This window comes from Rhinatrema bivittatum, chromosome 11 (genome assembly GCF_901001135.1).
Source record: "Rhinatrema bivittatum chromosome 11, aRhiBiv1.1, whole genome shotgun sequence".
NCBI classification, from domain to species: domain Eukaryota; kingdom Metazoa; phylum Chordata; class Amphibia; order Gymnophiona; family Rhinatrematidae; genus Rhinatrema; species Rhinatrema bivittatum.
The window spans coordinates 7,017,959-7,042,969 of NC_042625.1; the positions used below are offsets into that span (position 1 = coordinate 7,017,959).

At 45.3% G+C, this 25,011-nt stretch overlaps 1 protein-coding gene across 6 annotated transcripts in view; it reads right to left on the reverse strand.

The window, feature by feature from the left end:
• Positions 1-25,011, reverse strand: part of INPP5J (inositol polyphosphate-5-phosphatase J) — a 53,796-nt gene that overhangs the window by 18,400 nt on the left and 10,385 nt on the right. For all 6 annotated transcript variants that reach the window (XM_029571234.1, XM_029571238.1, XM_029571233.1 and 3 more), the window contains exons 5-10: positions 17,182-17,298; positions 16,452-16,627; positions 12,091-12,202; positions 8,257-8,366; positions 6,694-6,904; positions 5,921-6,058 (exon numbers count right to left, since the gene is read on the reverse strand). In XM_029571234.1, coding sequence (XP_029427094.1) covers positions 5,921-6,058; positions 6,694-6,904; positions 8,257-8,366; positions 12,091-12,202; positions 16,452-16,627; positions 17,182-17,298 — 864 coding nt within the window. The remainder of the gene's footprint in view (positions 1-5,920; positions 6,059-6,693; positions 6,905-8,256; positions 8,367-12,090; positions 12,203-16,451; positions 16,628-17,181; positions 17,299-25,011) is intronic.

Genomic DNA, 25,011 nt, shown 5'->3' on the forward strand with positions numbered 1-25,011 from the left:
TTGGGTGATTCAAAGTGCAACACTCTGGTTCCAGGCAGCCGAGGAGGAGGAGGAAGATGCAGCCTAAGGTGCCACCACTGTCCTCTTAATGCCAAGCCCAGATCGGCAGGGACTTCCATCCCTTTGACACACGATTCGGCAGAGGACAGGGCTGGATTCTACAGCATATGCTGCAGTATTGCAGGAGACTGTGGCCCTACTTGTAACAACATTTATTTAAAAAAAAAAAAAAAGTAATTGGGCAGTTTCTCTTTGGAAATTATCTGCAAAGTACATGGAGTCAACCATACCCACCAACCTCACACTTATCTGCCCCTATGTGTTAGGATTCTGTTTAAGTCAAAAAGTGCTGTTTGGATCTTAATCCTTTCTATTGCACACGCTGCCCCTATTCTGCCGTGCCACAAGGGACAGACTGAGCCAGGCCTTGCATCCCCTCCCCCCTCCCCATTACATACAGGAATCTGTAGTTCTGAATTCCCAAGGAAAAAGCAGGACTACATTTCCCTGCATGCAATAGGGCCAAACCAGAATCAGTTCAACCTACCCCTTTAGATATGGAGCTACACAGGATCTCCCTAGTAGACTGTATGAATAGCAAATCGATGATGACTGAGCAGTGACCCTTAAGCAAGGCTGCTGACATGCACACAGGCATCACAAAATTAAAAGTTTTTCTCCATGAAGGCACTGTATGTGCATGAAAGGGGGATGGCAATTTTCACCATTTCTAGCACGCTCCATCGATCCGTGAGGCTTCCCACGCATGTCCAATAAGAAGCCAGGGCCAAGAGGTAGAAGTGGATCGTTAATCTCAAGCAGGCGATTAAGCAGCTGGTGATGGGCGGCAGCAGACAATCCGAGATGGATGATGCGCCCGTGCAGAGACGCTCCCGCCAGCGTGACAGCTGGATAGACATCTGATTACATGAACATCCGTTCGTTTATAGGAAAAAAAAAAAAAAAACAAACAAACCCCAAACTTATGTCCCTTGCTGTGGGATGCCGCTGGCTCATTTCTAAAACCTTTCTGCAGAACGGTATAAAGGCCATTTCTACGGGATGATGGAATTTACTGCATTGCTCTCAGGAAAGAAACGGTCAGTCCTGTTAAGAGGAAACCCCTCCCCCAGCATAGCTCCCCAAGCAGGTCATTTAATCACAGGGGTAAAATAAATTGCCCAGGGGCAATGCTAAAACACTCCTGTGTGGCATTAAAGCACAGCCCTGTGGGCTGAAGATGTAAACCACGACAGCGCAGCTATGACGACATGCAGGGGCCCCCGATCCCCGCGGCCTGAAAAAGGTGATGAATGTCCGTGGGGCCCGCGACAGAGGGCCAATGATTTTCTAGGAAGCTGGCAAGCCTATCTGCCACTTCTCTGGGAAACCTGACTCTGCCTCCCCCTTCCCCAGCATTTCACACGGCCAAAAGGACTAGACTCCAAGGACGACTCCCCCTTTGCCCTCTCCCCAATTTGGCCTGCACTGCACCTTGGGAACGCCATCTCTTTCCTCCCGTGAAATTGTCCCTCTTAGACAGCTCTAAAATAGCCCCAAGATCAAAAGCTTTTAAATGAAAAGCTGCTGCTGAATGTTTCTTGAAACAGTCTTGTCGTCGCATTGTTCAGTACCACACAATACGGATATTATGACTTACTGATGTGCACAGCATACAAGCAACCTGCAGCTTTGTGCTTATATAAAAAAATGTTTTAAGTTTGATCTGTAACTTGCAGATTATTTTGTCAAATTCTTTCTCCCAAGGAGGTCATTAAGAATATGTTGGGGCTAGCCAGGTGGCTCATTTGGCAGTTCTGCATGTTGTCAAAAGACTGGGTCAGACCAAGGGTCCATCCAGCCCAGTATCCTGTTTCCAACAGTGGCCAATCCAACTCTCAAGTAATTGGCAAGTACCCAAACATTAAACAGAACTCATGCTACTATTGTTTATTAATTAATAGCAGTTTATGGATTTTTCTTCTAGGAACTTATCCATGTGGGAGGACCTGAGTTACAATCCTGGGTTGGGTTCTGCTCGAGTTCAAAAGAATCAGACCTGACCCAGCATCCTATTTCAAAACATGGCCTCTTAGAGTTTCCTAAGAAAATGAAAACTACAACTCCATGCAAAACTAGGACTGCATGAGCCTATTATCTGGGTCATGGATCCAGGCATAAGAACATAAGAAATTGCCATGCTGGGTCAGAACAAGGGCCCATCAAGCCCAGCATCCTGTTTCCAACAGAGGCCAAACCAGGCCACAAGAACCTGGCAATTACCCAAACACTAAGAAGTTCCCATGCTACTGATGCAATTAATAGCAGTGACTATTCCCTAAGTAAACTTGATTAATAGCAATTAATGGACTTCTCCTCCAAGAACTTATCCAAACCTTTTTTGAACCCAGCTACACTAACTGCACTAACCACATCCTCTGGCAACAAATTCCAGAGCTTTATTGTGCGCTGAGTGAAAAAGAATTTTCTCCGATTAGTCTTAAATGTGCTACTTGCTAACTTCATGGAATGCCCCCTAGTCCTTCTATTATTCGAAAGTGTAAATAACCGAGTCACATCTACTCATTCAAGACCTCTCATGATCTTAAAGACTTCTATCATATCCCCCCTCAACCGTCTCTTCTCCAAGCTGAACAGCCCTAACCTCTTCAGCCTTTCCTCATAGGGGAGCTGTTCCACCCCCTTTATCATTTTGGTTGCCCTTCTCTGTACCTTCTCCATCGCAATTATATCTTTTTTGAGATGCGGTGACCAGAATTATACACAGTATTCAACGTGCAGTCTCATCATGGAGTGATACAGAGGCATTATGACATTTTCTGTTTTATTAACCATTCCCTTCCTAATAATTCCTAACATTCTATTTGCTTTTTTGACTGCTGCAGCACACTGAGCCGACGATTTTAAAGTATTATCCACTATGATGCCTAGATCTTCAAGGACCAAGTCTGGGGACCCCCTGCTCTAGAAGGAGCCACTGTCTGTGGCTCCTGGCTAGTGACTCCTGGCTAAGGACTATCACTGCCGGCTGGGCTAAGTGGGGAGGATTTAAAAAAAATAAAATAAAATATCCCCTGGGTGGTTGTGCCTGAAGGCACTGTAGCTCTAAACGTAATTTGTGTTTGTCTCGATGGTGCCTGCAAGAGACACAGCAATTCGTAGGCTGGTTTTTTTTCTGCTGCAGGCCCGGTGCTGTGGAATCTGCTCCTCTGGCGGTGAGACTAGAAGTGAATTATTATTTTTTGTTTGGAATTTCCTGGGTGGGGGCTTGCAGGAAGGTAAGAATGGTTCTAGGATTCTATTCACTCACAAGGTGGGGGCAGATAAATATGGGGAGGGGTTCTTTTGACTAGTTTTGGAAATGCTGAAGTGTGCCTTGGGCAGGCTGGTATATAAATAAGGAATGACACGGAGAGACTGGCTTCAACTCAGCTGGAAACTGCCAGGGCCAAAAATAATTAAAGAGAATGTTATTCAATACACACACAACTGGAACGAAACACTGCCGTTTGTATTGCTGCTATTTTAAAATATAGATAGGAAGGCAAGAACAAAAAAAAAGACAGGCACAAAAAAATGGCAAGCTTCTGCTTTTCTAAAATCGTTTTCACCCCAAAACATCAGTCAGAAGTCGTGAATGTTTTCTCCTTCTGCAGTTCTACCAGAGGGACTTTCCAGAATTTCAGACACTTATGTTGCCTCAAACATGAAACAGAAATTATAAGGGGAAAATTGAAAAAAAATGTTGATTTTTTTTTTTTTTAAATGATCCAGCTGCTTTCAGGAAAGAAAACCGCACTCTTTCCAGATAATTCATGTTTAAAAATGTCTGAAAAGGAAAGACTTCAGTTAAAAAGCAAAAACTGCCAATGCATTTTACAACCAGGCACAAAATGGCCTCTCCAGTCTGCAGGTATTCGTAGCCGAATAGGCTGGCCTGGTAGCCTCCACAAACAGAAATCCTAATCCAAAGAGGCAGGCAGGAACCACAGCAATACGCAAAACGTCATGTGGAATTATCCCATAGAAGCAATGACGGATTCACATCCTGACGATGGTTTCACAGGAAGAAGTGGAATAACTGTACAGAGGGAGACATCATATGATCTTTCTGTATCACTGAAGTGCTTGCACTAAATTCATTGGTTTGGTTTTTTTTGTTTTAGAAAGGCCCAGTGGCAGTGCTGTGCACGGTCCTGCAGAAGGCCCCGGTTCAGCCCCTTAGTGGGATCTTCTGCAGCGTTCATTCCCTCTGGGAGAGGGGCGTCATGGTCATCGTTAAGGGCGACTGACACCTGGTGGCTGAATTTAGACCTCATGTTTGCAGCATGGTCTTTGCCCCAGGACCAGACTAGGAGCAGGAGGAGCAGATGGGGTGTGGGGTTTCTATTAAAATAGGGGAAGAAATCTACTGGCAATTGTGAACGAAGGCTGATGGCGCCAAGATCCCAGCGCTGGCTCTGACTGAGTTGGGGGGGAAAAAAAAAGCTCAGCGTCCTTCCAGGCACCCCACCCCGATTCAAATTACTGTGGGGAGCGGCAGCAGCTCCTCCCATTGCTCCTTCCGGGTGCTCGAATGCACATGTGGCCACTTGGCTAAGGGTCACACGGCCGTGAACATACACCTGCACATGGAGGGACCGACAGATGAGCCCTCAAGAACAGGAGCGCTTGTTGTTGTGAAACAGCTAAACAGAAGGAACTACTGGGCCACGAAAGAGAGAGAGGCGGTTACTTCTTGTCATTACGTGCAAAATACTTTGTATATTATCAGATGAATTTGAAAGTGAAATCCCTCATTTCCCCTCACCTGATCCTCCCTGCTGAAAACAATACCACAGTCTGTATCCTGCTAACCTGCCAGAGGTTAGCTCACTGACCCTGGGGTCCAAAGGTCCCAGAAAACGGGTGCACCTGATGGGAAACAAGATCTCTCTCTGATAAGGCAGATCAGGCACTGACAGGAGCATGAGAGAACCGCCGAGATATTAACCCTCTCCACAACCTGCAGCGGGAGCACTGCTCCTAGGATAACACGAGTGAAGCCCCTTTCCCAGCAAGGTCCAAGAGTCTGGAGCCAGTGGGGCCGACCTCCTGTAGGTTCCAACCCCTCATTTCTCTCGCTATGGTATGCAAGCACTATACAGAACAGTACAGCCCTCGGTCTGCATCGCAGCAGGTGCTCTCCCGTGCTACAGTGGATAATACTGCATTTTACTACAGCCCCTCCCTTTGCGGCATACTGCACTATATTGTTTAGCTAGGGATTTTCTTCTCTGTCTTTATATTACTTTTTCTGGGAATTTATCAGTGGGGGTTTTTTTTCACATAAACAAGAACAAAAATACAATATACCCAGAAAAAAATGACAAGATATTTTTTCACCAATTTCATTCATTTTTGTTCTTTTTGTAATTAATACAGATAAATTCCTAGGAAAAATAAAAGAAAAACTGAAAATGAAAGTCCCTATATATAGCAAAATCAACAACATTACATTCTTGGGGTACGCAAGTCATTTTTTGTAAGTTGAGCCCAGAAGGCAGAAGCCAAAAACTTAAAGCTGACCTTTGACATACATTCACATTCTGACTAACCTTTGGCATAATTTTAGCATTTCAAAAGCTTTGGCTATTTCCATAAATCTGATCAGTGCAATCTTGTTGTGCTGTTATTATCTTTCTGCTTTTTCACTACCAACAACTGATCTATCTCCACAGAGAATCCCCTCACAACATGACGATCCATTGTGCCCCTGAGGTCCACTCGGCTACAGCCCAGTAAATTACTGTATCTCACACTGTTCCTCTGCATTTATGGCAGTTGGTGCAACATGAATCTTATCTCCTCTCCTTTTCCCATCCCATCCCATGGCCATATCTCCCTTGGAAGTACCAACCTTGTACAGGCCGATCCAGTCCCAGGAGCTCTTGGGAAAGGTGGGCGCCATGCTAAATCTGACAATGGCATCAGAAGCTTTGCACCATTCATCCGCCACCAGGATTTGCACCAGAGGCACATCTGCTTTGTAGCTGAACTGTAAGGAGGAAACACATAATAGGAGTCCCAATAAGCCACAGGCCACACCCCCCAGTGAGAGACCCCTGGGTCCAGCAGGCCACAGGCACCACCTCCAGCAAGAGGTTTCTGCGCCCAGGGGTGTTTAACTGACATTTTTAACTCAATTGCCCATGGAACGGGGCTTGCTCTCTCCCCTTGGGTCCTCTTCTACTTATAAATCACTCTGCAAAAGTGGGAGACCTCCAGGGGGTATATTGGAGGTTGCTATATGACGTTTGGCTTATATTTTCCCAGGTTCTTCCCCAGAAACTGCTTTTTAACTCTGTTACTTTCTGCTTAGTGAGAACAGACTAATGCTCGAGCTGTGTTCTTTCTGATCATGATGCTGGCCAATCTGCCGCTCATTTTCTCATGATGCCGCGAGCAGAAAGGCAGTGGCACCTTTCACAGGTCTCCATCAGTAGCAGACAATAAAAAACAAACAGTCACGTTGATTTAGTAACTGAGGAAACTCATGAATGCACACATAAAAAAAACAAACACACCGACTGAAACCCCCACGCTCCCCCTGCAGCACTGAAGGAAAGCAAATTGCCTAGCAAGGCTCAGTTCTACCAGGTGTCCCTATAGCCGGAGCTGCTCTCTATTCACCTTCATGGAGAAGCTGGCAGAGACAGGCTTGTGGTCACTCTCCGTATACTGCATGTGACTGCGATAGCAGAGCTGCGTGACGGTCACTCCCCCTGCCGTGTGCATACTAGAGCGACGCCTCCCAGAGGGACTCTGCGAGAGACATGGGGAGCCCACAGTTTTCATCTTCCAGAGAATGCGGTCCGTCCAGGCCGGCTTCCGCTTCTTAGCACTGGCGCAAGGGTGGAAAGAGCCATAAAATTAGTGTCAAACCACTTTGGTTTCTTTTCTACAAAACACATTTAACCATACAGATACATATATACATACACACACATACATTCAGATAGACATCTGTAGAGATCCTCCAGTATACAGACAGAGGCATGTACAAAACTATGCACACACATCCACCCCCAGAAACAGCTCTGCGTATACCTGCACACAGACCCATGTACACTCTCCCTCAGACAAAACTAAGCACAGGCATCCACCCCCAGAAACAGCTCTGCGTATACCTGCACACAGACCCATGTACACTCTCCCTCAGACAAAACTATGCACACGCATCCACCCCCAGAAAACAGCTCTGCGTATACCTGCACACAGACCCATGTACACTCTCCCTCAGACAAAACTATGCACACGCATCCACCCCCAGAAACAGCTCTGCGTATACCTGCACACAGACCCATGTACACTCTCCCTCAGACAAAACTATGCACACGCATCCACCCCCAGAAACACCTCTGCGTATACCTGCACAGACCTATGTTCACTCTCCCTCAGACAAAACTATGCACACGCATCCACCCCCAGAAACAGCTCTGCGTATACCTGCACACAGACCCATGTACACTCTCCCTCAGACAAAACTATGCACACACATCCACCCCCAGAAACAGCTCTGCGTATACCTGCACACAGACCCATGTACACTCTCCCTCAGACAAAACTATGCACACGCATCCACCCCCAGAAACAGCTCTGCGTATACCTGCACACAGACCCATGTACACTCTCCCTCAGACAAAACTATGCACACGCATCCACTCCCAGAAACAGCTCTGCGTATACCTGCACACAGACCCATGTACACTCTCCCTCAGACAAAACTATGCACACGCATCCACCCCAGAAACAGCTCTGCGTATACCTGCACACAGACCCATGTACACTCTCCCTCAGACAAAACTATGCACACGCATCCACCCCCAGAAACAGCTCTGCGTATACCTGCACACAGACCCATGTACACTCTCCCTCAGACAAAACTATGCACACGCATCCACCCCCAGAAACAGCTCTGCGTATACCTGCACACAGACCCATGTACACTCTCCCTCAGACAAAACTATGCACACGCATCCACCCCCAGAAACAGCTCTGCGTATACCTGCACACAGACCCATGTACACTCTCCCTCAGACAAAACTATGCACACGCATCCACCCCCAGAAACAGCTCTGCGTATACCTGCACAGACCTATGTTCACTCTCCCTCAGAGAGACACCTCCACTCTTTCAGACACACGTTTGTCTCCAAAGCCCAGTCCCATGCCATTCCCCTCTTTCCATCTTTACCTTGTGTCATATGTGTTGGTTCCCACGTCAAACTTATAGGTTGGGGGAAACTTCAAGGCCCCCTCCAGAAAGCCACTGAGCACAGGTTCGATATTTTTTGCCATATTCAGCTGCAGGTGGGAGAGGAGTAGAATTAGCGATTTGCAGAATGTGACCTCTTCCTCCCGCTTTCAAATGACAAAGAATCATGTGAAATGGTTACTTGGAACAGAGACCGGTACGGTTACACAGTAAAAAAAACAAAACAAAAACACAGAACTCCACATCAGGAATTACCACTTACTACAGAATCATGAAGGCCAATTTATACCCGATACCCAGATGGCCAAGTTAACTGCATAAACTTATCTGATTAACTTGGCCAAGATAGTCAGCCGTGCAACTGTGCTGCTAAATACACTCAGCAGGATAGGTTTATCCAGCCAAATAGCTGTCCTAAGCTTATTCAACTAAGCCAGAAAAATTGTCAATTATCCAGCTAAGTTAGTCGGGTAAATAGCTCTGCCCCAGAATGCCCTGTCCCACTTATCTGGCTGTTTACTCAGATAACCAGGTAAGCTGCGGCCACTCAACACTGCTGAATATTCAGTTGGCACCACTTAGCCAGCTTAGTGGCATTGAATATCGGCCCCACGGTGTAACATTCGTTATAATGCTTTAAGACTAGAAGAAATAGTTGGATCCTTCACAGTGGATGGATATTACCATGGGAATGTAATCTGCAGTACAACAGCAGGCAGAACTCTCTGCTATCCAGCATGCTCCTGGTATGTTGATTAGTTTGCAGTAACAGCAAAAGGGGTCCTCTATTCTCAAGGATTGGTAAGAGGTCCAATCCTACCCCTTAATAGGGCTGGGAAGAAGAAACATTTTCATTTTGTTTTTCATGTCATTTTCAGGGGTTTGATTTTTCACAAATTTTGATTTGTCAAATATTTATTTTGTTAAAAAATTGATATAAACATTTAAACAACGTCCCCAAAACAAAAAAAATGAAAGAAACGGGACCTCCCAAAGCCTTCCAAGCTCCCCCACCTGAAAAAATGCCAGGGCCACAATCCTCCCCAGCCCCCATTTACCCAGTCTGGTGGGATCCGATGCATAGGCTAAGATCACAGAGATTTACCACGGCCTAGGCCTACACAAGGCCGAGGCTTCGGTCTGGGCCTAAGGGTCAGGATGATCCCAACACCTAGGCCCAGGCTGAAGCCTTGACTTTCCATAGGCCTAGGACACGGTCGATCGCCGCAAACCTCAGCCTATGCTCTACACAAGGCCCAGGCTTTAAGGCCAGGACCTGATACTTGGGCCTCAACCTAGGCCGGGACCTGAACCCAGGCCAGACACCATGTCCTGAAGCCAGGGCCTCGGCCCAGGGTCAGGCCCAGGCCTGGGAGCTCCTCTTCTTTGTCTTCCTTTTTGGCGCTTGAAAGCCAAATGACATCGTCTGCTGGGGTCACACTGGAGTTAATCAATTAACTCACTCTAGCACATTCACCCCTGCGGACAGCCACTGGGTTGGGTTGTGGCATCAGGCCTGGGTCCGGGCCGAAGCCTTGACATTGGGACCCAACCTCTGGACAGAGTTGCAGCGTTGAGCCTGGGCCAAAGCCCAGGTATTGGGACCCTGCTTCCGGGTTGAATCCTGGTGTCGGGCTCAGGCCCCGGCCTAGGTAGAGGCCCAGGTTTCAGGCCTCTGCCTGGACCTTGATGCTGGATCCCCAGAGCAGGTAAGTTTTTTACATTTTTGGGGTCTCTGTCAAGGCTTCAGTGTTAGGCCCGGGCCTCGGCTGAGACCCTGGTGCAGTTCGTGCATCAGGCCACAGCCTATGCCACGCTCTGGCCTATTCCATAGGTGAGGCCTCAGCTTCAGGCCTAGGTCTAGGCCTGACAGATCAATTTTGTTTTCAAAACGAAACGTGAAAACCAACAAAATTTCATCAGATATTCATTTTGTTAATGAAATGAAACAAAATAGAAAATTTCATCTAATTTCCAATTTTGTTTCTCCTAAATGTCCATCCATATTCCCTAAATGTTAGTACCTGAAACCAAGTCACTTTTATATCAGATTGCATACAGGAGGAATGAGTCCTTCCACTTACAGTTTAAGAGTGTGTCTGAGGCACAGGGAGAGAAAGTGCTGGGAGTTCTTGCAGATAAGTTAGTAGGGTGTAAATGTGTAACTGATTAACAGCGCGGTCGGCTGCAGCAGAAAGCTGCTGGGTTTAGGGTAGAATTATATGGTGCTTTGTTTGTTTATTTTTTTTTTTTTTTTTACTGTTGGTTCCAAATTTCTGCTTACTTGTGGTTTGGTATCTGCGTTAGCTGTTGAGAACAAATTAAGGGTCTGACAGAATCCCACCCACTCCATTTCCTGATTCTCTTATATAAATCTTTAGTGGCATAAGGGTCTGATTTCTTGCACCTTTTCCCATTAGAATAAAGTAAAGTCTGTGCGCCATGAAACCCCATTTATTAACCCACCTTGGTCACGTAAATCTCATAGCTTTGTTCCCCCCCCCCAAAAAAAAAACAAAAAAAACTTATTTGCCTCATCTGTCTTGAGTGGATTGCAGGGACTGCCTATGCATTACATACACCTTGTAGCACTAGAAAAATGTTTAGTAGTGGTTTCACCAAGATGACAGCAAGTGCCAATGGGATAAGCAGGATTTGGACTCACCAGGCCACACCTCCCGAAACGGGACAAGCACCCAAGGACTGACATTGAGAGCCTGGTGTTGTGCCCCGCTAGCTCAGCTGGCAGAAGTGCAACCACACCACCTATAGCCAGAATGACCTCCTGGCCTCCTTCCTGGCCAGTGACCACCCCCTCCCCCCTTCCTATCCCAGACCTCTCATTTTCTTCCTTCTTTGTCAGGGGCAGAGGTCCATGCTGGCTGACTGGCCTGGCGCCAACTCATTGCCAGTCAAAGTGAGCTTGAACCACCTTTCTGTGAGCCCAGCCACAAAGGGAAAAGTAAGGAACAGATCTTAGCTAACAACTGCTTCTCAGTTCTAGAGTAACCTGCTGCTAATGCCCCTGGGCCTACAGTCAATGAGTCCTTCCATGGCAACAGCAGGTTCCAGATTTAATGAGGACATCCAGGACAGAGAGATCTGAAGAGATTCTCAAAGAGAAGCCAGAAATGAGTAGAAGGGAGCACAGGTGTCCCTGGGAGCAGGGGCCATTCACCCCTCCTCCGCTGGATTTTAAGGGCTTATTATTTTTGTAATTAGTTATATGATTTATTTTTTTTTTATTACCTTCCTTTGCTCCAAATTTTCTGCTGTGGTCACGGAAGAAAGAATAAAGGTCTAGGGATCCTCATTTTCAATTTTTATTTTTTTTCCCCTTGGAATTTCGTTACAGGAAGAACAAACATATTTACCCTGAAAACGGAGTCATTTTTCCACTGATGTCTCCTGTTTTTTGTCTTTGCTGTAACAAACACTGATCAATTGTCAGGCAAAATACAATAAAACTGAAAACAAAGGTACCTAAGCATATCCTAGAATTTGCCCATTTATCCAATAAAGCTCACGCTGTCCTGTTCAACACGCGTGTGTGTGTGCTATTTGAGCAGCTCTCCTCACCTGGCACTTTTACCAGCTCTCCTCTACATGGTGTTTGGCGAGCGATGCTCCCTTACAGGTGTCTTTTTTTTGATACCAAAGTTCCCTGATCAGGTGTTTGATGCTGCATCTTCATTCTAGGGTGCAGCTTGATACTGATGTGCTCGGGGGAGACGCTCCCTTACTGGGTGCTTCATGCTGAAGGATTTACAGCATTCTCTTATTGGGTGGATCTTGGGGATGACCCTCCCTTACCTGATCTTTTTCCCAGAGCAGGGACAGCTTGTTGTTGTCAATTGCGTACTTCACAAAGTGCATGTCAAAATCCTCAATGCGAAAATTCAGGTCACCAAACCAGAAGACGACACTGGTGAAGAGGAGGAAAAGGAAAAGTTACAAGAAAAGGAGAAAAACCTGCAATCGGCCTGGTAAGTATGATATAGGATCCTGCCATGCTATATAGTAGTAGTTACCAATTCACTCTTTTATTTGACCTAAAATGTCAGCATTATTTTATTACCTCCTCCCAAGTGTTCTTATATGAACGATTCTTCATTTCCCAAGGAAACATATCCCCATCTCTCACTAAATATCATTTTAAGAGTTTTCAGATATTGGCTTATGCATAAATCACATAATTCCAGGCATCCTTCACTAAAGGGCTTACAGTGTATGTTCTGAGTGCATGGGAGTAAGTGGGCACAAAGGAAGAGATTAATGAGATGGCCAAACCTAGGGTCTTCTTGCTGACTGCCAGGCAGAGTCAGGAAAGGGGCCATCGGCGCAGCCAGGGTATTCTGCTCGGATTGAGAAGGTGCTCGAAACGGATGGGACACCCTTAATAACTAGGACCTCAGCAAGTCAGGTGCACAATTTGGGGGCCCCTCCCTCATTGGAGAGATTACAGCTTGAGGGATATATAACCATTTCTTTGCCGTTTTCTGACTCTAATCAAAGTTAAGGATGGTCCCTTCTTGGCCTTTTGGCTGAGACTGAGAGATCTGTACAGTATAAGGAGCTCAAGTCCTGCTATCCAACCCAACTGGAGACCTGGAGGGCAATTTTCAGCCTCCCCATGGTGCTTTGTCCTCAGGGCATTTCCTTATGAAGATGTAGCGGCGGCCGCTGCCGCACAGCCTTTACCCCACATACTCTGCAGGTGTAAATTACACAGGGTAAAGAGCTGTAAAGAATTTCAAAATTAACTCCCCATGCTCACTTTTATGACCCATCTTAACCCCACCTCTTCCCCCCTCCCCAAGGAAAAGAGTATGCAACACTGCAGACAGTGTGCACATTTTTTTCCTGCGGCAGACAGTGTGCACATTTTTTTCCTGCGGCAGACAGTGTGCACATATTTTCCTGCGGCAGACAGTGTGCACATATTTTCCTGCGGCAGACAGTGTGCACATATTTTCCTGCTGCACACAGTGTGCACATATTTTCCTGCTGCAGACAGTGTGCACATTTGTTTCCTGCGGCAGACAGTGTGCACATTTGTTTCCTGCGGCAGACAGTGTGCACATTATTTTCCTGCGGCAGACAGTGTGCACATTTTTTTCCTGCTGCACACAGTGTGCACATTTTTTTCCTGCTGCACACAGTGTGCACATTTTTTTCCTGCTGCACACAGTGTGCACATTTTTTTCCTGCTGGGGAGGAGGCAAGGCAATTTTAAAGGGATATAGCCATTTACCCTTTGAAAACTGCCCCCACTCCAAACTTGTTTGGAGCCAAGCCACATCTGGAGAATCAGACCTCCCCATTAACCCCCTCTCCCCACCCCCCAAAAACTCCCTTGGTACGTAGGAGTATGTGGACCTTGTTCTTCCTTCTGAAATAAAATCAAACTCCCACAGCAGCTCCTGTCAGCATTACAGCCTTTATTCCACGTGGTGAAGTGGAGACAAACAGGAGGTATGGGGGGGGGGGGGGGGGGCAGAAATATTTGAACCTAAGCCACTAGACTAATCCAGGAGTTATAGCAGATCACCGATTCCCCTTCTCTACGATCGTGAGCAGGTAACCTAAAACTTCAGTCTCAGGCACACTGGGGTTTGTATGTACAGCACCACCACATGAGGCTTTATCAAGGAAACCTTAAATCTGCTGCTCAGCATTCAGCTATCAGCTCTGTCCATATCTGCCACATCTCCTGAACCCTGAGCTTTATTCTCTCTGCAACACCGGGAGTCAATTATGAGTGACTGTCAATGACAGCTCCCCCACCACACACACTTTTTGTACAAAAAGATCTGCGCTCTCTACCAAGCAGAAGGAGGAAATGAAAGTGAGATTCACATTCTGCTGTGAAAGAAGGCCCAGTTCTATCCTTCCAGAGGCCTGCTCAGGTAAGGGCAGGATTACAGAAAGAGGCCGCTCTCACATAACCCGCCAGCACAAGGGCAGGACCCACTTTATGGGGCATGCATGGAGAATGCATGCCTGCAGCCCAGCAAGGCGAGGTTTGGAAAGGGACAGGACAATCTGCAGCTGCCCGACACACAGCACTACTGCCCTGCCCGCTGGCAGTAATGGAGGTTAGGAGACTGCTGGGGGGGGGCAGGAAGGCAGAATGAGAAGGACAAGGAAGCTCAATTGCATTTATTACAGAATGCTGGGTTTCTTCCAGGAGAGCCTGCAGTCCAAAGTTTTACAAGTATGGCAGTTGAGGGTCTGACATTGGCCCAGTTAGACACATAATTAATTCTGAGAGACATTAATAAAAGTGAGAGGTTTAGAGATCTGGCCTTAAAAGGTTACACTGAATACTTGCTTTTTTCAAAGACAGTTAAGGATGGCTATTCACAGCTTTAGGGGGCCAATCATTAATGAGTTTTGTGTTACTGATGGATGGGCATGAATGTATTTCTGAATGCTTTCAATGGTAAGTGTAGGCTGAGATCTGGTGTGCTTTATAATGTTATCATATGTGATTTGTTTAATTTTAAATTGTTTAATTTTATTGTCATTGCTTTGGGTCTCTAGAGGCATGCAGTTTATAACAGTAATGAATAAATAACTTCATTTTCAAATGCAAGGCCTCTAGCCTCACATCCTCTTTTCAGACAGACGGAGTTTGCATTTTTTTAAAACTCCCCTGGTGGAGGAGGGATTACTGGAGAGCTCGGAGCAGGAGAGGAGGCCGAGGATGGAAAGGCACTGGAGGGGGTGTAAATCTTAGGAGGGAGGAGGGGAAAGCCATGAGAGGTTCTCTGAATCTGGGCGGAGAGCAGGAGAGAGAGAATCTGGCTGAAGAGCTCTTAGGGGAAAGAGAAAAGGAGTCTGGTTGCAGGTGTGTAAAGGGACGCTCTCTCCAGACAAAGCCAGGGGCCCCTTTCTGGCAGTGGAGACACAGGGAGGGCCCTGTAAGGAATGGTACATGGATCCTGCTGCAGCAGCTCCTTCATCTAGCACCAATCTGGAGAAGCAAGCAGTCTTCAAATGAACTGTGGGATTCCTATCCCACCCCACATCCTCCTGGCCTGGGAAGCTTCCCTAAAGACAAGGGAGGCAAACATCCTCCTAGATGAGATTGCCTCTTGGTGGGGAAACAAATGGAAGAAGGGACATTCCTTTGAGCTACAGTAAACTTTCTGTGCTATTTCCAGCTCTGCAGTGAGAGGCATGGGCTGTACAGATTGTATTTTCTGGATCTGCTCTTTCATCAGTACCTATCTGGAGAAGACTTTTTATGTACCGTCCCCTGCTCTTTGAGAGCAACAACTCCTCCCAGTAAGGCCTAGAACTATTTCCTCTTGCTGCCTCCCCTACCACACACACATCCCCTCAGAGCTAGGCTGAGTTACACAAATGTTATGGTGCCTACGTCTGCCATATGTTATTAAACCTCCAAAGAGGCACGCCCATCTAGGTGCTCAATAAAATTATATATAGAGGTAGCAGGACAGATTTTAAATCAAGTCCCACAATGCATACCTGCTTATCTATGAGCTCCAGATTGGGGGGAAAAAAAAAGTTAATGGAAAATAATAAAACAAACATGCCAGCTGTACGTTTTTAATGCACACCAATGACAGAAGTGACATCTATTGGGTAGCCAGGACTGGACAGTGCAGATTTTTGACCTTTCACGTTATGCATAGCTAGGAGTCAAAGTTACTGAACGTTTTATTAGGGCTCCTCAGGACACTGCCTGGAGCTTCCTAAGATCCTAATATAGGAAGTCCCAAAAGTGAAGCAGCTTGCTCCGGTACAGCATCATGAGCCCAAGCTGAGTATATTACTGCGTCCTGAGGGGCTGTGGCAACAGTGGGCTGCCTTGGTACCTGGGCACATGACTGCACGGCAGGTCAAGAAATCAAAGTGTCAGAATGGCAGGGATAGCTAGTTATAGTGTTCAAAGGAATCCGGGCTTCTTTCCTTTTTATTTATTTGTTAGTTTTTATATACCGCCGATCATCAGAGATATCACGTCGGTGCACAGAGAACGAAACATACGCAATAGCGATAAACATAAAACAGTATGGTAACAATTGAAAATCAATACATAAAACAGCTAAAGCAGTAACAGTGAATAACTTATAGGATGTGAAATGTAAAGACTATAGAGCAGTGTGGGAAGAGGTGCTGGAGAGAGGCTGGCGGCTACGTACTCATGATCCAAGACGCCATTTGCAAGTGGCCCTTCAAACTGCTGCAGCTGCAGAATGCTCTCAAAATTATCCATTCGCTGATCCGAGTTCTCCATGTGAGCTGGTAAATGGCAGTTCAGGAAGCATACCATATGGCCAAAGAGAGCCAGCCGGACGCTGACACCACCCTTATTTCCCTGCAGCAATATAAAGACAGGATATGTCTGCTTGTTTTCAAAAATTCATGCACAAGGAGGCAGCGCCCCTTTCTAGGCCCCCACCCCCTGAATACAGCAAGCAACACCATATTCTCATTCATCCATCCCACACAACACACCCAATACTCCTAGCCATCTAATATCACCCCAAACCCCCTCAAACTTACAGCAAATGCACACCCAAGTAACCCGACGCATACTCTCTATTCATCCATCCAACACACCCAATATACTATGAATACAACTAACCCAACATGCCAACCCCCATTCATCTATTATAACACACTCAACATTACTGAATATGCAAACTAACCCAGCACATCCAACATACAGTAAATAAAACATACCTCTAAAATACATCGGACATGCAAGAAATCCATACCCACACACAGAACACCACACACACAGCATACAGTGCACACATACTATGTACTCCTACGTTCAACATACAGACATGCATACACCACATACCAAATGCATATGCCCAGCCAGCCCACTCCCAGCTCTCCCCAGTACTTACAGGTGATACTCACCCAGTACCCACCCAGCCCAGTCCTGGTACAATCTGTTTGGACATGTCGTAGGAATGGAAGGTGATAATATTTGGCAAACACTAAAAGCAGTACCCCCTGCATGCGGACAGTGGTTACCTAGAACAGGGAGAAGAAGGCAGAGCAGGAAGAAAACTTCAGCACCTGGAAATGAGAGACCCTGAGCCTCCCACCCATTACATGAAGAGTCTGAACACACAAGCAAGTCCCAGAAAGAGGCACACGTGTGTGCAGGCCCAGGGCCGGCCCCCCTCCCCCCCCCCCCCAATCTATGCTGCAGACCTGAGGAGCTGCTGATACACACAGCGAGGAGTAGAATAAGATTCAGCTCCCATTCATACATTCTTGATTTCTGACTTCTGCCATTGCATAACTAGGGTTTGGTTTGTCACCTGAAATTGCTCAAATTCCATTAGCTGAATGTAATTTTGTTTCCAATGAGGGAGAAAGACACAGACTGTTAGAGAGAGAGAGGAGGTGGTGAAAGAGGGGGGTCCTGGACCAGTGGGATTTTCAAAAGGATATGCCACAAGGAGTTTCCCTTTGATTTGCATGACTGCTGGCATGATATACCTACAGGCCTCTAAGCATTGCGGGAGGCTGAAAATTGGCCTTCTAATGAATCATTTTAGCGACACATATACAAATTGTCATGCCAAACAAGTTTCATAAGAACATATGATGTGCATACTGGATCAGACCAACATTAAACAGATCCTAAGCTACTATTCCTTATTGATTAATAGCAGTTTTTGGACTTCCCCTCTAGAAACTTATCTAAATCTTTTTTAAACTCAGATACACTAACTGCCATAATCACATCCTCTGGCAATGAATTCCAGAGCTTAATTATGCATTGAGTGAAAAAGAATTTGCTCTGATTTCTTTTAAATGAACTACCTGCTAAATTCAAGGAGTGCCCCCTGGTCCTTCTATTATCCGAGAGAGTAAATAACCGATTTACGTTAACCTGATCAAGTCCTTTCATGATTTTATAGACCTCTATCATATCCCCCCCTCAGCTGTCTCTTCTCTGCACGTTCTCCAGTACAAGTATATCTTTTTTAAGATATGGCTACCAGAATTGCACAGTGAATTCGGGTACAGTCTCACCATGGAGCGATACAGAGGCCTAATGACATCCTCTGCTTTATTTCCCTTCCCTTCCTAATAATTCCTAACATTCTGTTTGCTTTGTTAACTGGCACAGCACACTGAGCCGATGCTTTCAATGTGTTATCCATAATGACGCCTAGGTCACTTTCCTGGATGGTAGCTCCTAATATGGAACCTAACATTGTGTAACTACAGCATAGGTTATTTTTCTCTATATGCAATACCTTGCACTTATCCACATTAAATTTCATCTGCCATTTGGATGCCCAATCTTCCAGCCTCGCAAGATCCTCCTGCAATTCATCACAATCCGCTTGAGATTTAACTACTCTGAACAATTTTGTGTCATCTGCAAATTTGATCACATCACTCATAGTACCTCTTTCCAGATTGTTTATAAATATATTGAAAAGCACCGGTCCAAGTACAGATCCCTGAGGCACTCCACTGTTTATCTTTTACCACTGTGCAAACTGACCATTTAGTCCTACCCTGTTTCCTGTCTTTTAGCCAGTTTGCAATCCACAAAAGGACATCACCTCCTATCCCATGACTTTTTAGTTTTCGTAGAAGCCTCTCATGAGGGACTTTGTCAAATGCCTTTTGAAAATCAAATATACCACATCTACCGGTTCACCTTTATCCACATGCTTATTCACCCCTTCAAAAAAATTGTAGCAGATTTGTGAGGCAAGATTTCCCTTGGGTAAATCCATGATGGCTGTATATTCCATTAAATCATGTTTATCTATATGTTCTGTGATTTTATTCTTTATAATAGTTTCCACAATTTTTCCCAGCACTGAATTCAGGCTCACCGGTCTATAGCTTCCCAGATTACCTCTAAAGCCTTTATATATATCGGGGTTTCATTAGCCACCTTCCAGTCTTCAGGTACAACAAATGATTTTAATAATAGGTTATAAATTGCTTGTAATAGGGCTGAAATTGCATTTTTTTAATTCTTTCAGAATGGGATGTAGACCATCTGGTCCAGGTGATTTGCCACTTCAATTTGTCAATCTGGCCTACTACAACTTCCAGGTTCACCATGATTTGGGTCAGTTCATCTGAATCGTCACCCTAGAAAACAGTCTCTGGAACAGGTATCTCACCAACATCCTCTTCAGTAAACACTGAAGCAAAGAATTCATTAGTCTTCCCTAAGTGCTCCTTTAACCCCTTGATCATCTAATGGTCCAACCAACTCATTCACAGGTTTCCTGCTTCAGATATATGTTAAAATGTTTTTATTATGAGTTTTTGCCTCTATGGCCAACTTCTTTTCAAATTCTTTCTTAGTCCAGAAACTTTATGCTAGAGACAAAGTTCCTGGATATAATAAATGACTGCTTCATGGAGCAATTGGTTCAGGAACCAACAAGAGAGGGAACTATTTTAGATTTAATTCTTAGTGGAATGCAGGATTTGGTGAGAGAGATAACGGTGGTGGGGCCACTTGGCAACAGTGATCATAACATGATCAAATTTAAACTAATAACTGGAAGGGGGACAATAAGTAAATCTGCAGCTCTAACACTAAACTTTCAAAAGGGAAACTTTGATAAAATGAGGAAAATAGTTAGAAAAAAACTGAAAGGTGCAGCTGCAAAGGTTAAAAGTGTTCAACAGGCTTGGACATTGTTTAAAAATACAATCCTAGAGGCGCAGTCCATATGTATTCGCATTAAGAAAGGTGGAAGGAAGGCAAAACGATTACCGTCTTGGTTAAAAGGTGAGGTGAAAGAGGCCATTTTAGCCAAAAAAAATCCTTCAAAAACTGGAAGAAGGATCCATCTGAAGAAAATAGGATAAAACATAAGCATTGTCAAGTTAAGTATAAAACATTGATAAGACAGGTGAAGAGAGAATTTGAAATGAAGTTGGCCTTAGAGGCAAAAACTCATAATAAAAACTTTTTTAAATATATCCGAAGCAAGAAACCTGTGAGGGAGTCGGTTGGACCATTAGATGACCGAGGGGTTAAAGGGGCTCTTAGGGAAGATAAGGCCATTGCAGAAAGACTAAATTAATTCTTTGCTTCCGTGTTTACTAATGAGGATGTTGGGAAGATACCAGTTCCGGAGATGGTTTCCAGGTGTGATAAGTCAGACGAACTGAATGAAATCACTGTGAACCTGGAAGATGTAGTAGGCCAGATTGACATATTAAAGAGTAGCAAATCACCTGGACCGGATGGGTATGCATCCTAGGGTACTGAAGGAACTCAAAAATGAAATTTCTGATCTATTAATTAAAATTTGTAACCTATCATTAAAATCATCCATTGTACCTGAAAACTGGAGGGTGGCCAATGTAACCCCAATATTTAAAAAAGGCTCCAGGGGCGATCCGGGTAACTACAGACCAGTGAGCCTGACTTCAGTGCCGGGAAAAATAGTGGAAACTATTCTCAAGATCAAAATCATAGAGCATATAGAAAGACATGATTTAATGGAAAACAGTCAACATGGATTTAGCCAAGGGAGGTCTTGCCTAACAAATCTGCTTCATTTTTTGTTAATAAACATGTGGATAAAAGTGAACCGGTAGATGTAGTGTATTTGGATTTTCAGAAGGCATTTGACAATTTCCCTCATGAGAGGCTTCTAAGAAAACTAAAAAGTCATGGGATAGGAGGCGATGTCCTTTTGTGGATTACAAACTGGTTAAGAGACAGGAAACAGAGTAGGATTAAATGGTCAATTTTCTCAGTGGAAAACAGTAAGCAGTGGAGTGCCTCAGGGATCTGTTCTTGGACCGGTGCTTTTCAATATATATATAAATGATTTGGAAAGTAATACGATGAGTGAGGTTATTAAATTTGCGGATGATACAAAATTATTCAGAGTAGTTAAATCACAAGCGGATTGTGAGACATTACAGGAAGACCTTGCAAGACTGGAAGATTGGGCATCCAAATGGCAGATGAAATTTAATGTGGACAAATGCAAGGTGTTGCATATAGGGAAAAATAACCCTTGCTGTAGTTACACAATGTTAGGAGCTACCACCCAGGAAAAAGATCTAGGTATCATAGTGGATAATACTTTAAAATCGTCGGCTCAGTGTGCTGCAGCAGTCAAAAAAGCAAACAGAATGTTAGGAATTATTAGGAAGGGAATAGTTAATAAAACAGAAAATGTCATAATGCCTCTATATCGTTCCATGGTGAGACGGCACCTTGAATACTGTGTACAATTCTGATTGCCACATCTCAAAAAAGATATAGTTGCGATGGAGAAGGTACAGAGAAGGGCAACCAAAATGATAAAGGGGATGGAACAGCTCCCCTATGAGGAAAGGCTGAAGAGTTTAGGGCTGTTCAGCTTGGATAAGAGACGGCTGAGGGGGGATATGATAGAGGTCTTTAAGATCATGAGAGGTCTTGAATGAGTAGATGTGACTCGGTTATTTACACTTTCAAATAATAGAAGGACTAGGAGCATTCCATGAAGTTAGCAAGTAGCACATTTAAGACTAATTGGAGAAAATTCTTTTTCACTCAACGCACAATAAAGCTCTGGAATTTGTTGCCAGAGGAGGTGGTTAGTGCAGTTAGTGTAGCTGGGTTCAAAAAAGGTTTGGATAAGTTCTTGGAGGAGAAGTCCATTATTTATTTTATTTATTTATTTTTAACATTTCTATACCGATGCTCCTGTACAGGATACATATCGCACCGGTTTACATGGAACTGAAAACTGTCGCCGGAAGGCGTATACAATGAAACATAGGAACCAAGAACGTGAGGGGAAAATAAAACAGATATGTGCAAAACTTTAGCAACATAAGAGAATACACTATCATATAATGTGGTAGATATAACATAATATTAAAATGAGTAACTTTAATAATAATAAGAATGGGAACGAGGCCTAAGCCTCGGGGAAACGAGCCGATAGGGGGGAAAAGGGAGAAAACCAAAAAATGGCTATTAATCAAGTTTACTTAGGGAATAGCCACTGCTATTAATTGTATCAGTAGGATGGGATCTTCTTAGTGTTTGGGTAATTGCCAGGTTCTTGTGGCCTGGTTTGACCTCTGTTGGATACAGGATGCTGGGCTGGATGGACCCTTGGTCTGACCCAGCATGGCAATTTCTTAAGTTCTTATGTTATCAATGTCTCACATTTAACTTGCCGATGCTTATGTTTAATCCTCTTTTCTTCTGATGGATCCTTCTTCCAATTTTTGAAGGAAGATCTTTTGGCTAAAATAGCCTCTTTCACCTCACTTCTTAACCATGCTGGCAATCGCTTGACCTTCCTTCCACCTTCCTTAATGCGTGGAATACATCTGAACTGCACTTCTAAGATTTTTTTTTTTAAACAAAGTCCACACCTGTTCTATACTCTTAGGGGTAGATTTTAAAAGAAGCGCGATCAGCCTACTTTTGCTTGCGCATCAGACTCAAGCAAAAGTACGCTGGATTTTAGTAGATACGCGCGGAGCCGCGCGTATCCACTAAAATCCTGGATCGGCGCGCGCAAGGCTATCGATTATGTATAGCCTGCGCGCGCCGAGCCGCGCTGCCTCCCCCCGTTCCCTCCAAGGCCGCTCCGAAATCAGAGCGGCCTCGGAGGGAACTTTCCTTTGCCCTCCCCTCACCTTACCCTCCCTTCCCCTACCTAACCCACCCACCCGGCCCTGTCTACACCCCCCCCTTACCTTTGTCGGGGGATTTACGCCTCCCGGAGGGAGACGTAAATCCCCGCGCGCCAGCGGGCCTGCTGCGCGCCGGGCCGCGACCTGGGGGCGGGTACGGAGGGCGCGGCCACGCCCCGTACCCGCCCCCAAAACGCTGCCGACACGCCCCCGCAACGCCGCGCGCTCCGGCCCCGCCCCCCGACACGCCCCCCTCCGAGAACCCCGGGACGTACGCGAGTCCCGGGGCTCTGCGCGCGCCGGGAGGCCTATGTAAAATAGGCTTCCCGGCGCGCAGGGCCCTGCTCGCGTAAATCCGCCCGGTTTTGGGCGGATTTACGCGAGCAGGGCTCTGAAAATCCGCCCCTTAGCCTTTGTAGCTGCAGCTTTCAGTTTTTTTCTAAATATTTTTCTTATTTTTTCAATTTCCCTTTTGAAAATTTAGTGCTAGAGTCATGGATTTACTTACTGTCCCCCTCACCACAGTTTCCTCTCTTCACATCCTACACTCCACAAAGAATTAGATCTAAAATTGCTCCCTCTTGTTGGTTCCTGAACCAATTGCTTCATAAACTGTCAATTATTCCATCCAGGAACGTTATCTCTCTAGCATGTCCCGATGATACGTTTACCCAGTCAATATTGGGGTAATTGAAGTCTCCATTATTACTGCACTACCAATTTGGTTAGCTTCCCTAATTTCTCTCAGCATTTCATCGTCTGTCTCATCATTTCCTGAATCTGAGAGGCATGGATAGAGTCAGAGAAGGAGAAAGACAGCTGAACAGGTACAGACTGATTGAGATCACAGACTTAAGAACAGAAATGAGGAGAAAAGGTTGAGGAAGGACAGAATTCATGCACAGGCGGCAAAGCACTTGCCTTTACCCACCTCTTGACTGCAGATGACTTACAGGGCATAGATCACAAGCAACTAACTGCCCAACATACATCCCACTTAATGCACCCAAAAAAGATCCAAAAAGCAACCAACCCACTAAGCCTCAGGAACAGAGATAGAGATGAAGAAAAACAGAGACATGAGGTAAGAGAGAGCCCAGTTTTGATCTTATTCCATATCTATTTTTTTGTTTTTCATATATTGTGAGAAAAGGTTGCATTTTTATCCTGGCCATGACTTTTTGCGCCGGGTTCACACTGTCCTCCCAGCTCAGTGTCAGTGAGCACAGTGGAGCAGCGGCTGAATAGGAAGAGTGCTCAAACACACTTCCACACGCCAACATCACCTCCGAAATGAACAAAAAACAGAAATGGATGTACTGGGGCCTGGGAGAGGAGGAGAGAAAGCTTCACTACCCTGGGGGTTCCCCTCGGGCAAACTAGCAGCATGGAGAGCATTTCTCCAAGGAGATGCCCCTCCTGCATCTGGGCCGGTGAAGATTTCTCCGACAACAAGAGAATACAGAGAGCACCCAGGGAGAAATCAAGGAAAGACAAAAAACAAAGCAGAAAGCAGAACTTATAGCAAACTGAATCATTTACATAGAAAAGGATTGCTAACATTGCTGCTTTATCAGGCACATGTTCATTCCAGGAATAGAAATAGCAGACTGATAACATGATTAACCCCTTGCTCCCTGGTGTACTCATCATTAAACCCTTGCTCCTTGGTACACAAACTGGATACTTCTGGGGGAATGTAACAGTCAAAAAAATCGAGGACCAACTAGTTTCCAAACGTTCCAAAAATATTTACTAGTTGACAATAAGTGTAAATTCAAAGATAGAGTTTGTGAAATTTTTATTAAAAATTACACGCTTTATTAATCCAAAATGCTTCACATAAACTCTCTCTTTGTACTTCTGGGGGAACGTCGCACAGAGTTCCCACAGAATTTGATGCAGAGAGCAGAAGGCGGCAGCAGTGTCTGTGTGGGCGAGTGCCCACTGGAAGGAGGTGGCAATGGGGCTGCAAACAGGCAGCAGCAGTGCCAATCAGGCCTGGCAGAAAGGGGGAGAGAGACAGTGAGCTGGGAGGCTGCAGGCTCAAGCTGGAGCGAGAGAGAGAGAGAGAGAGAGAGAGAGAGAGAG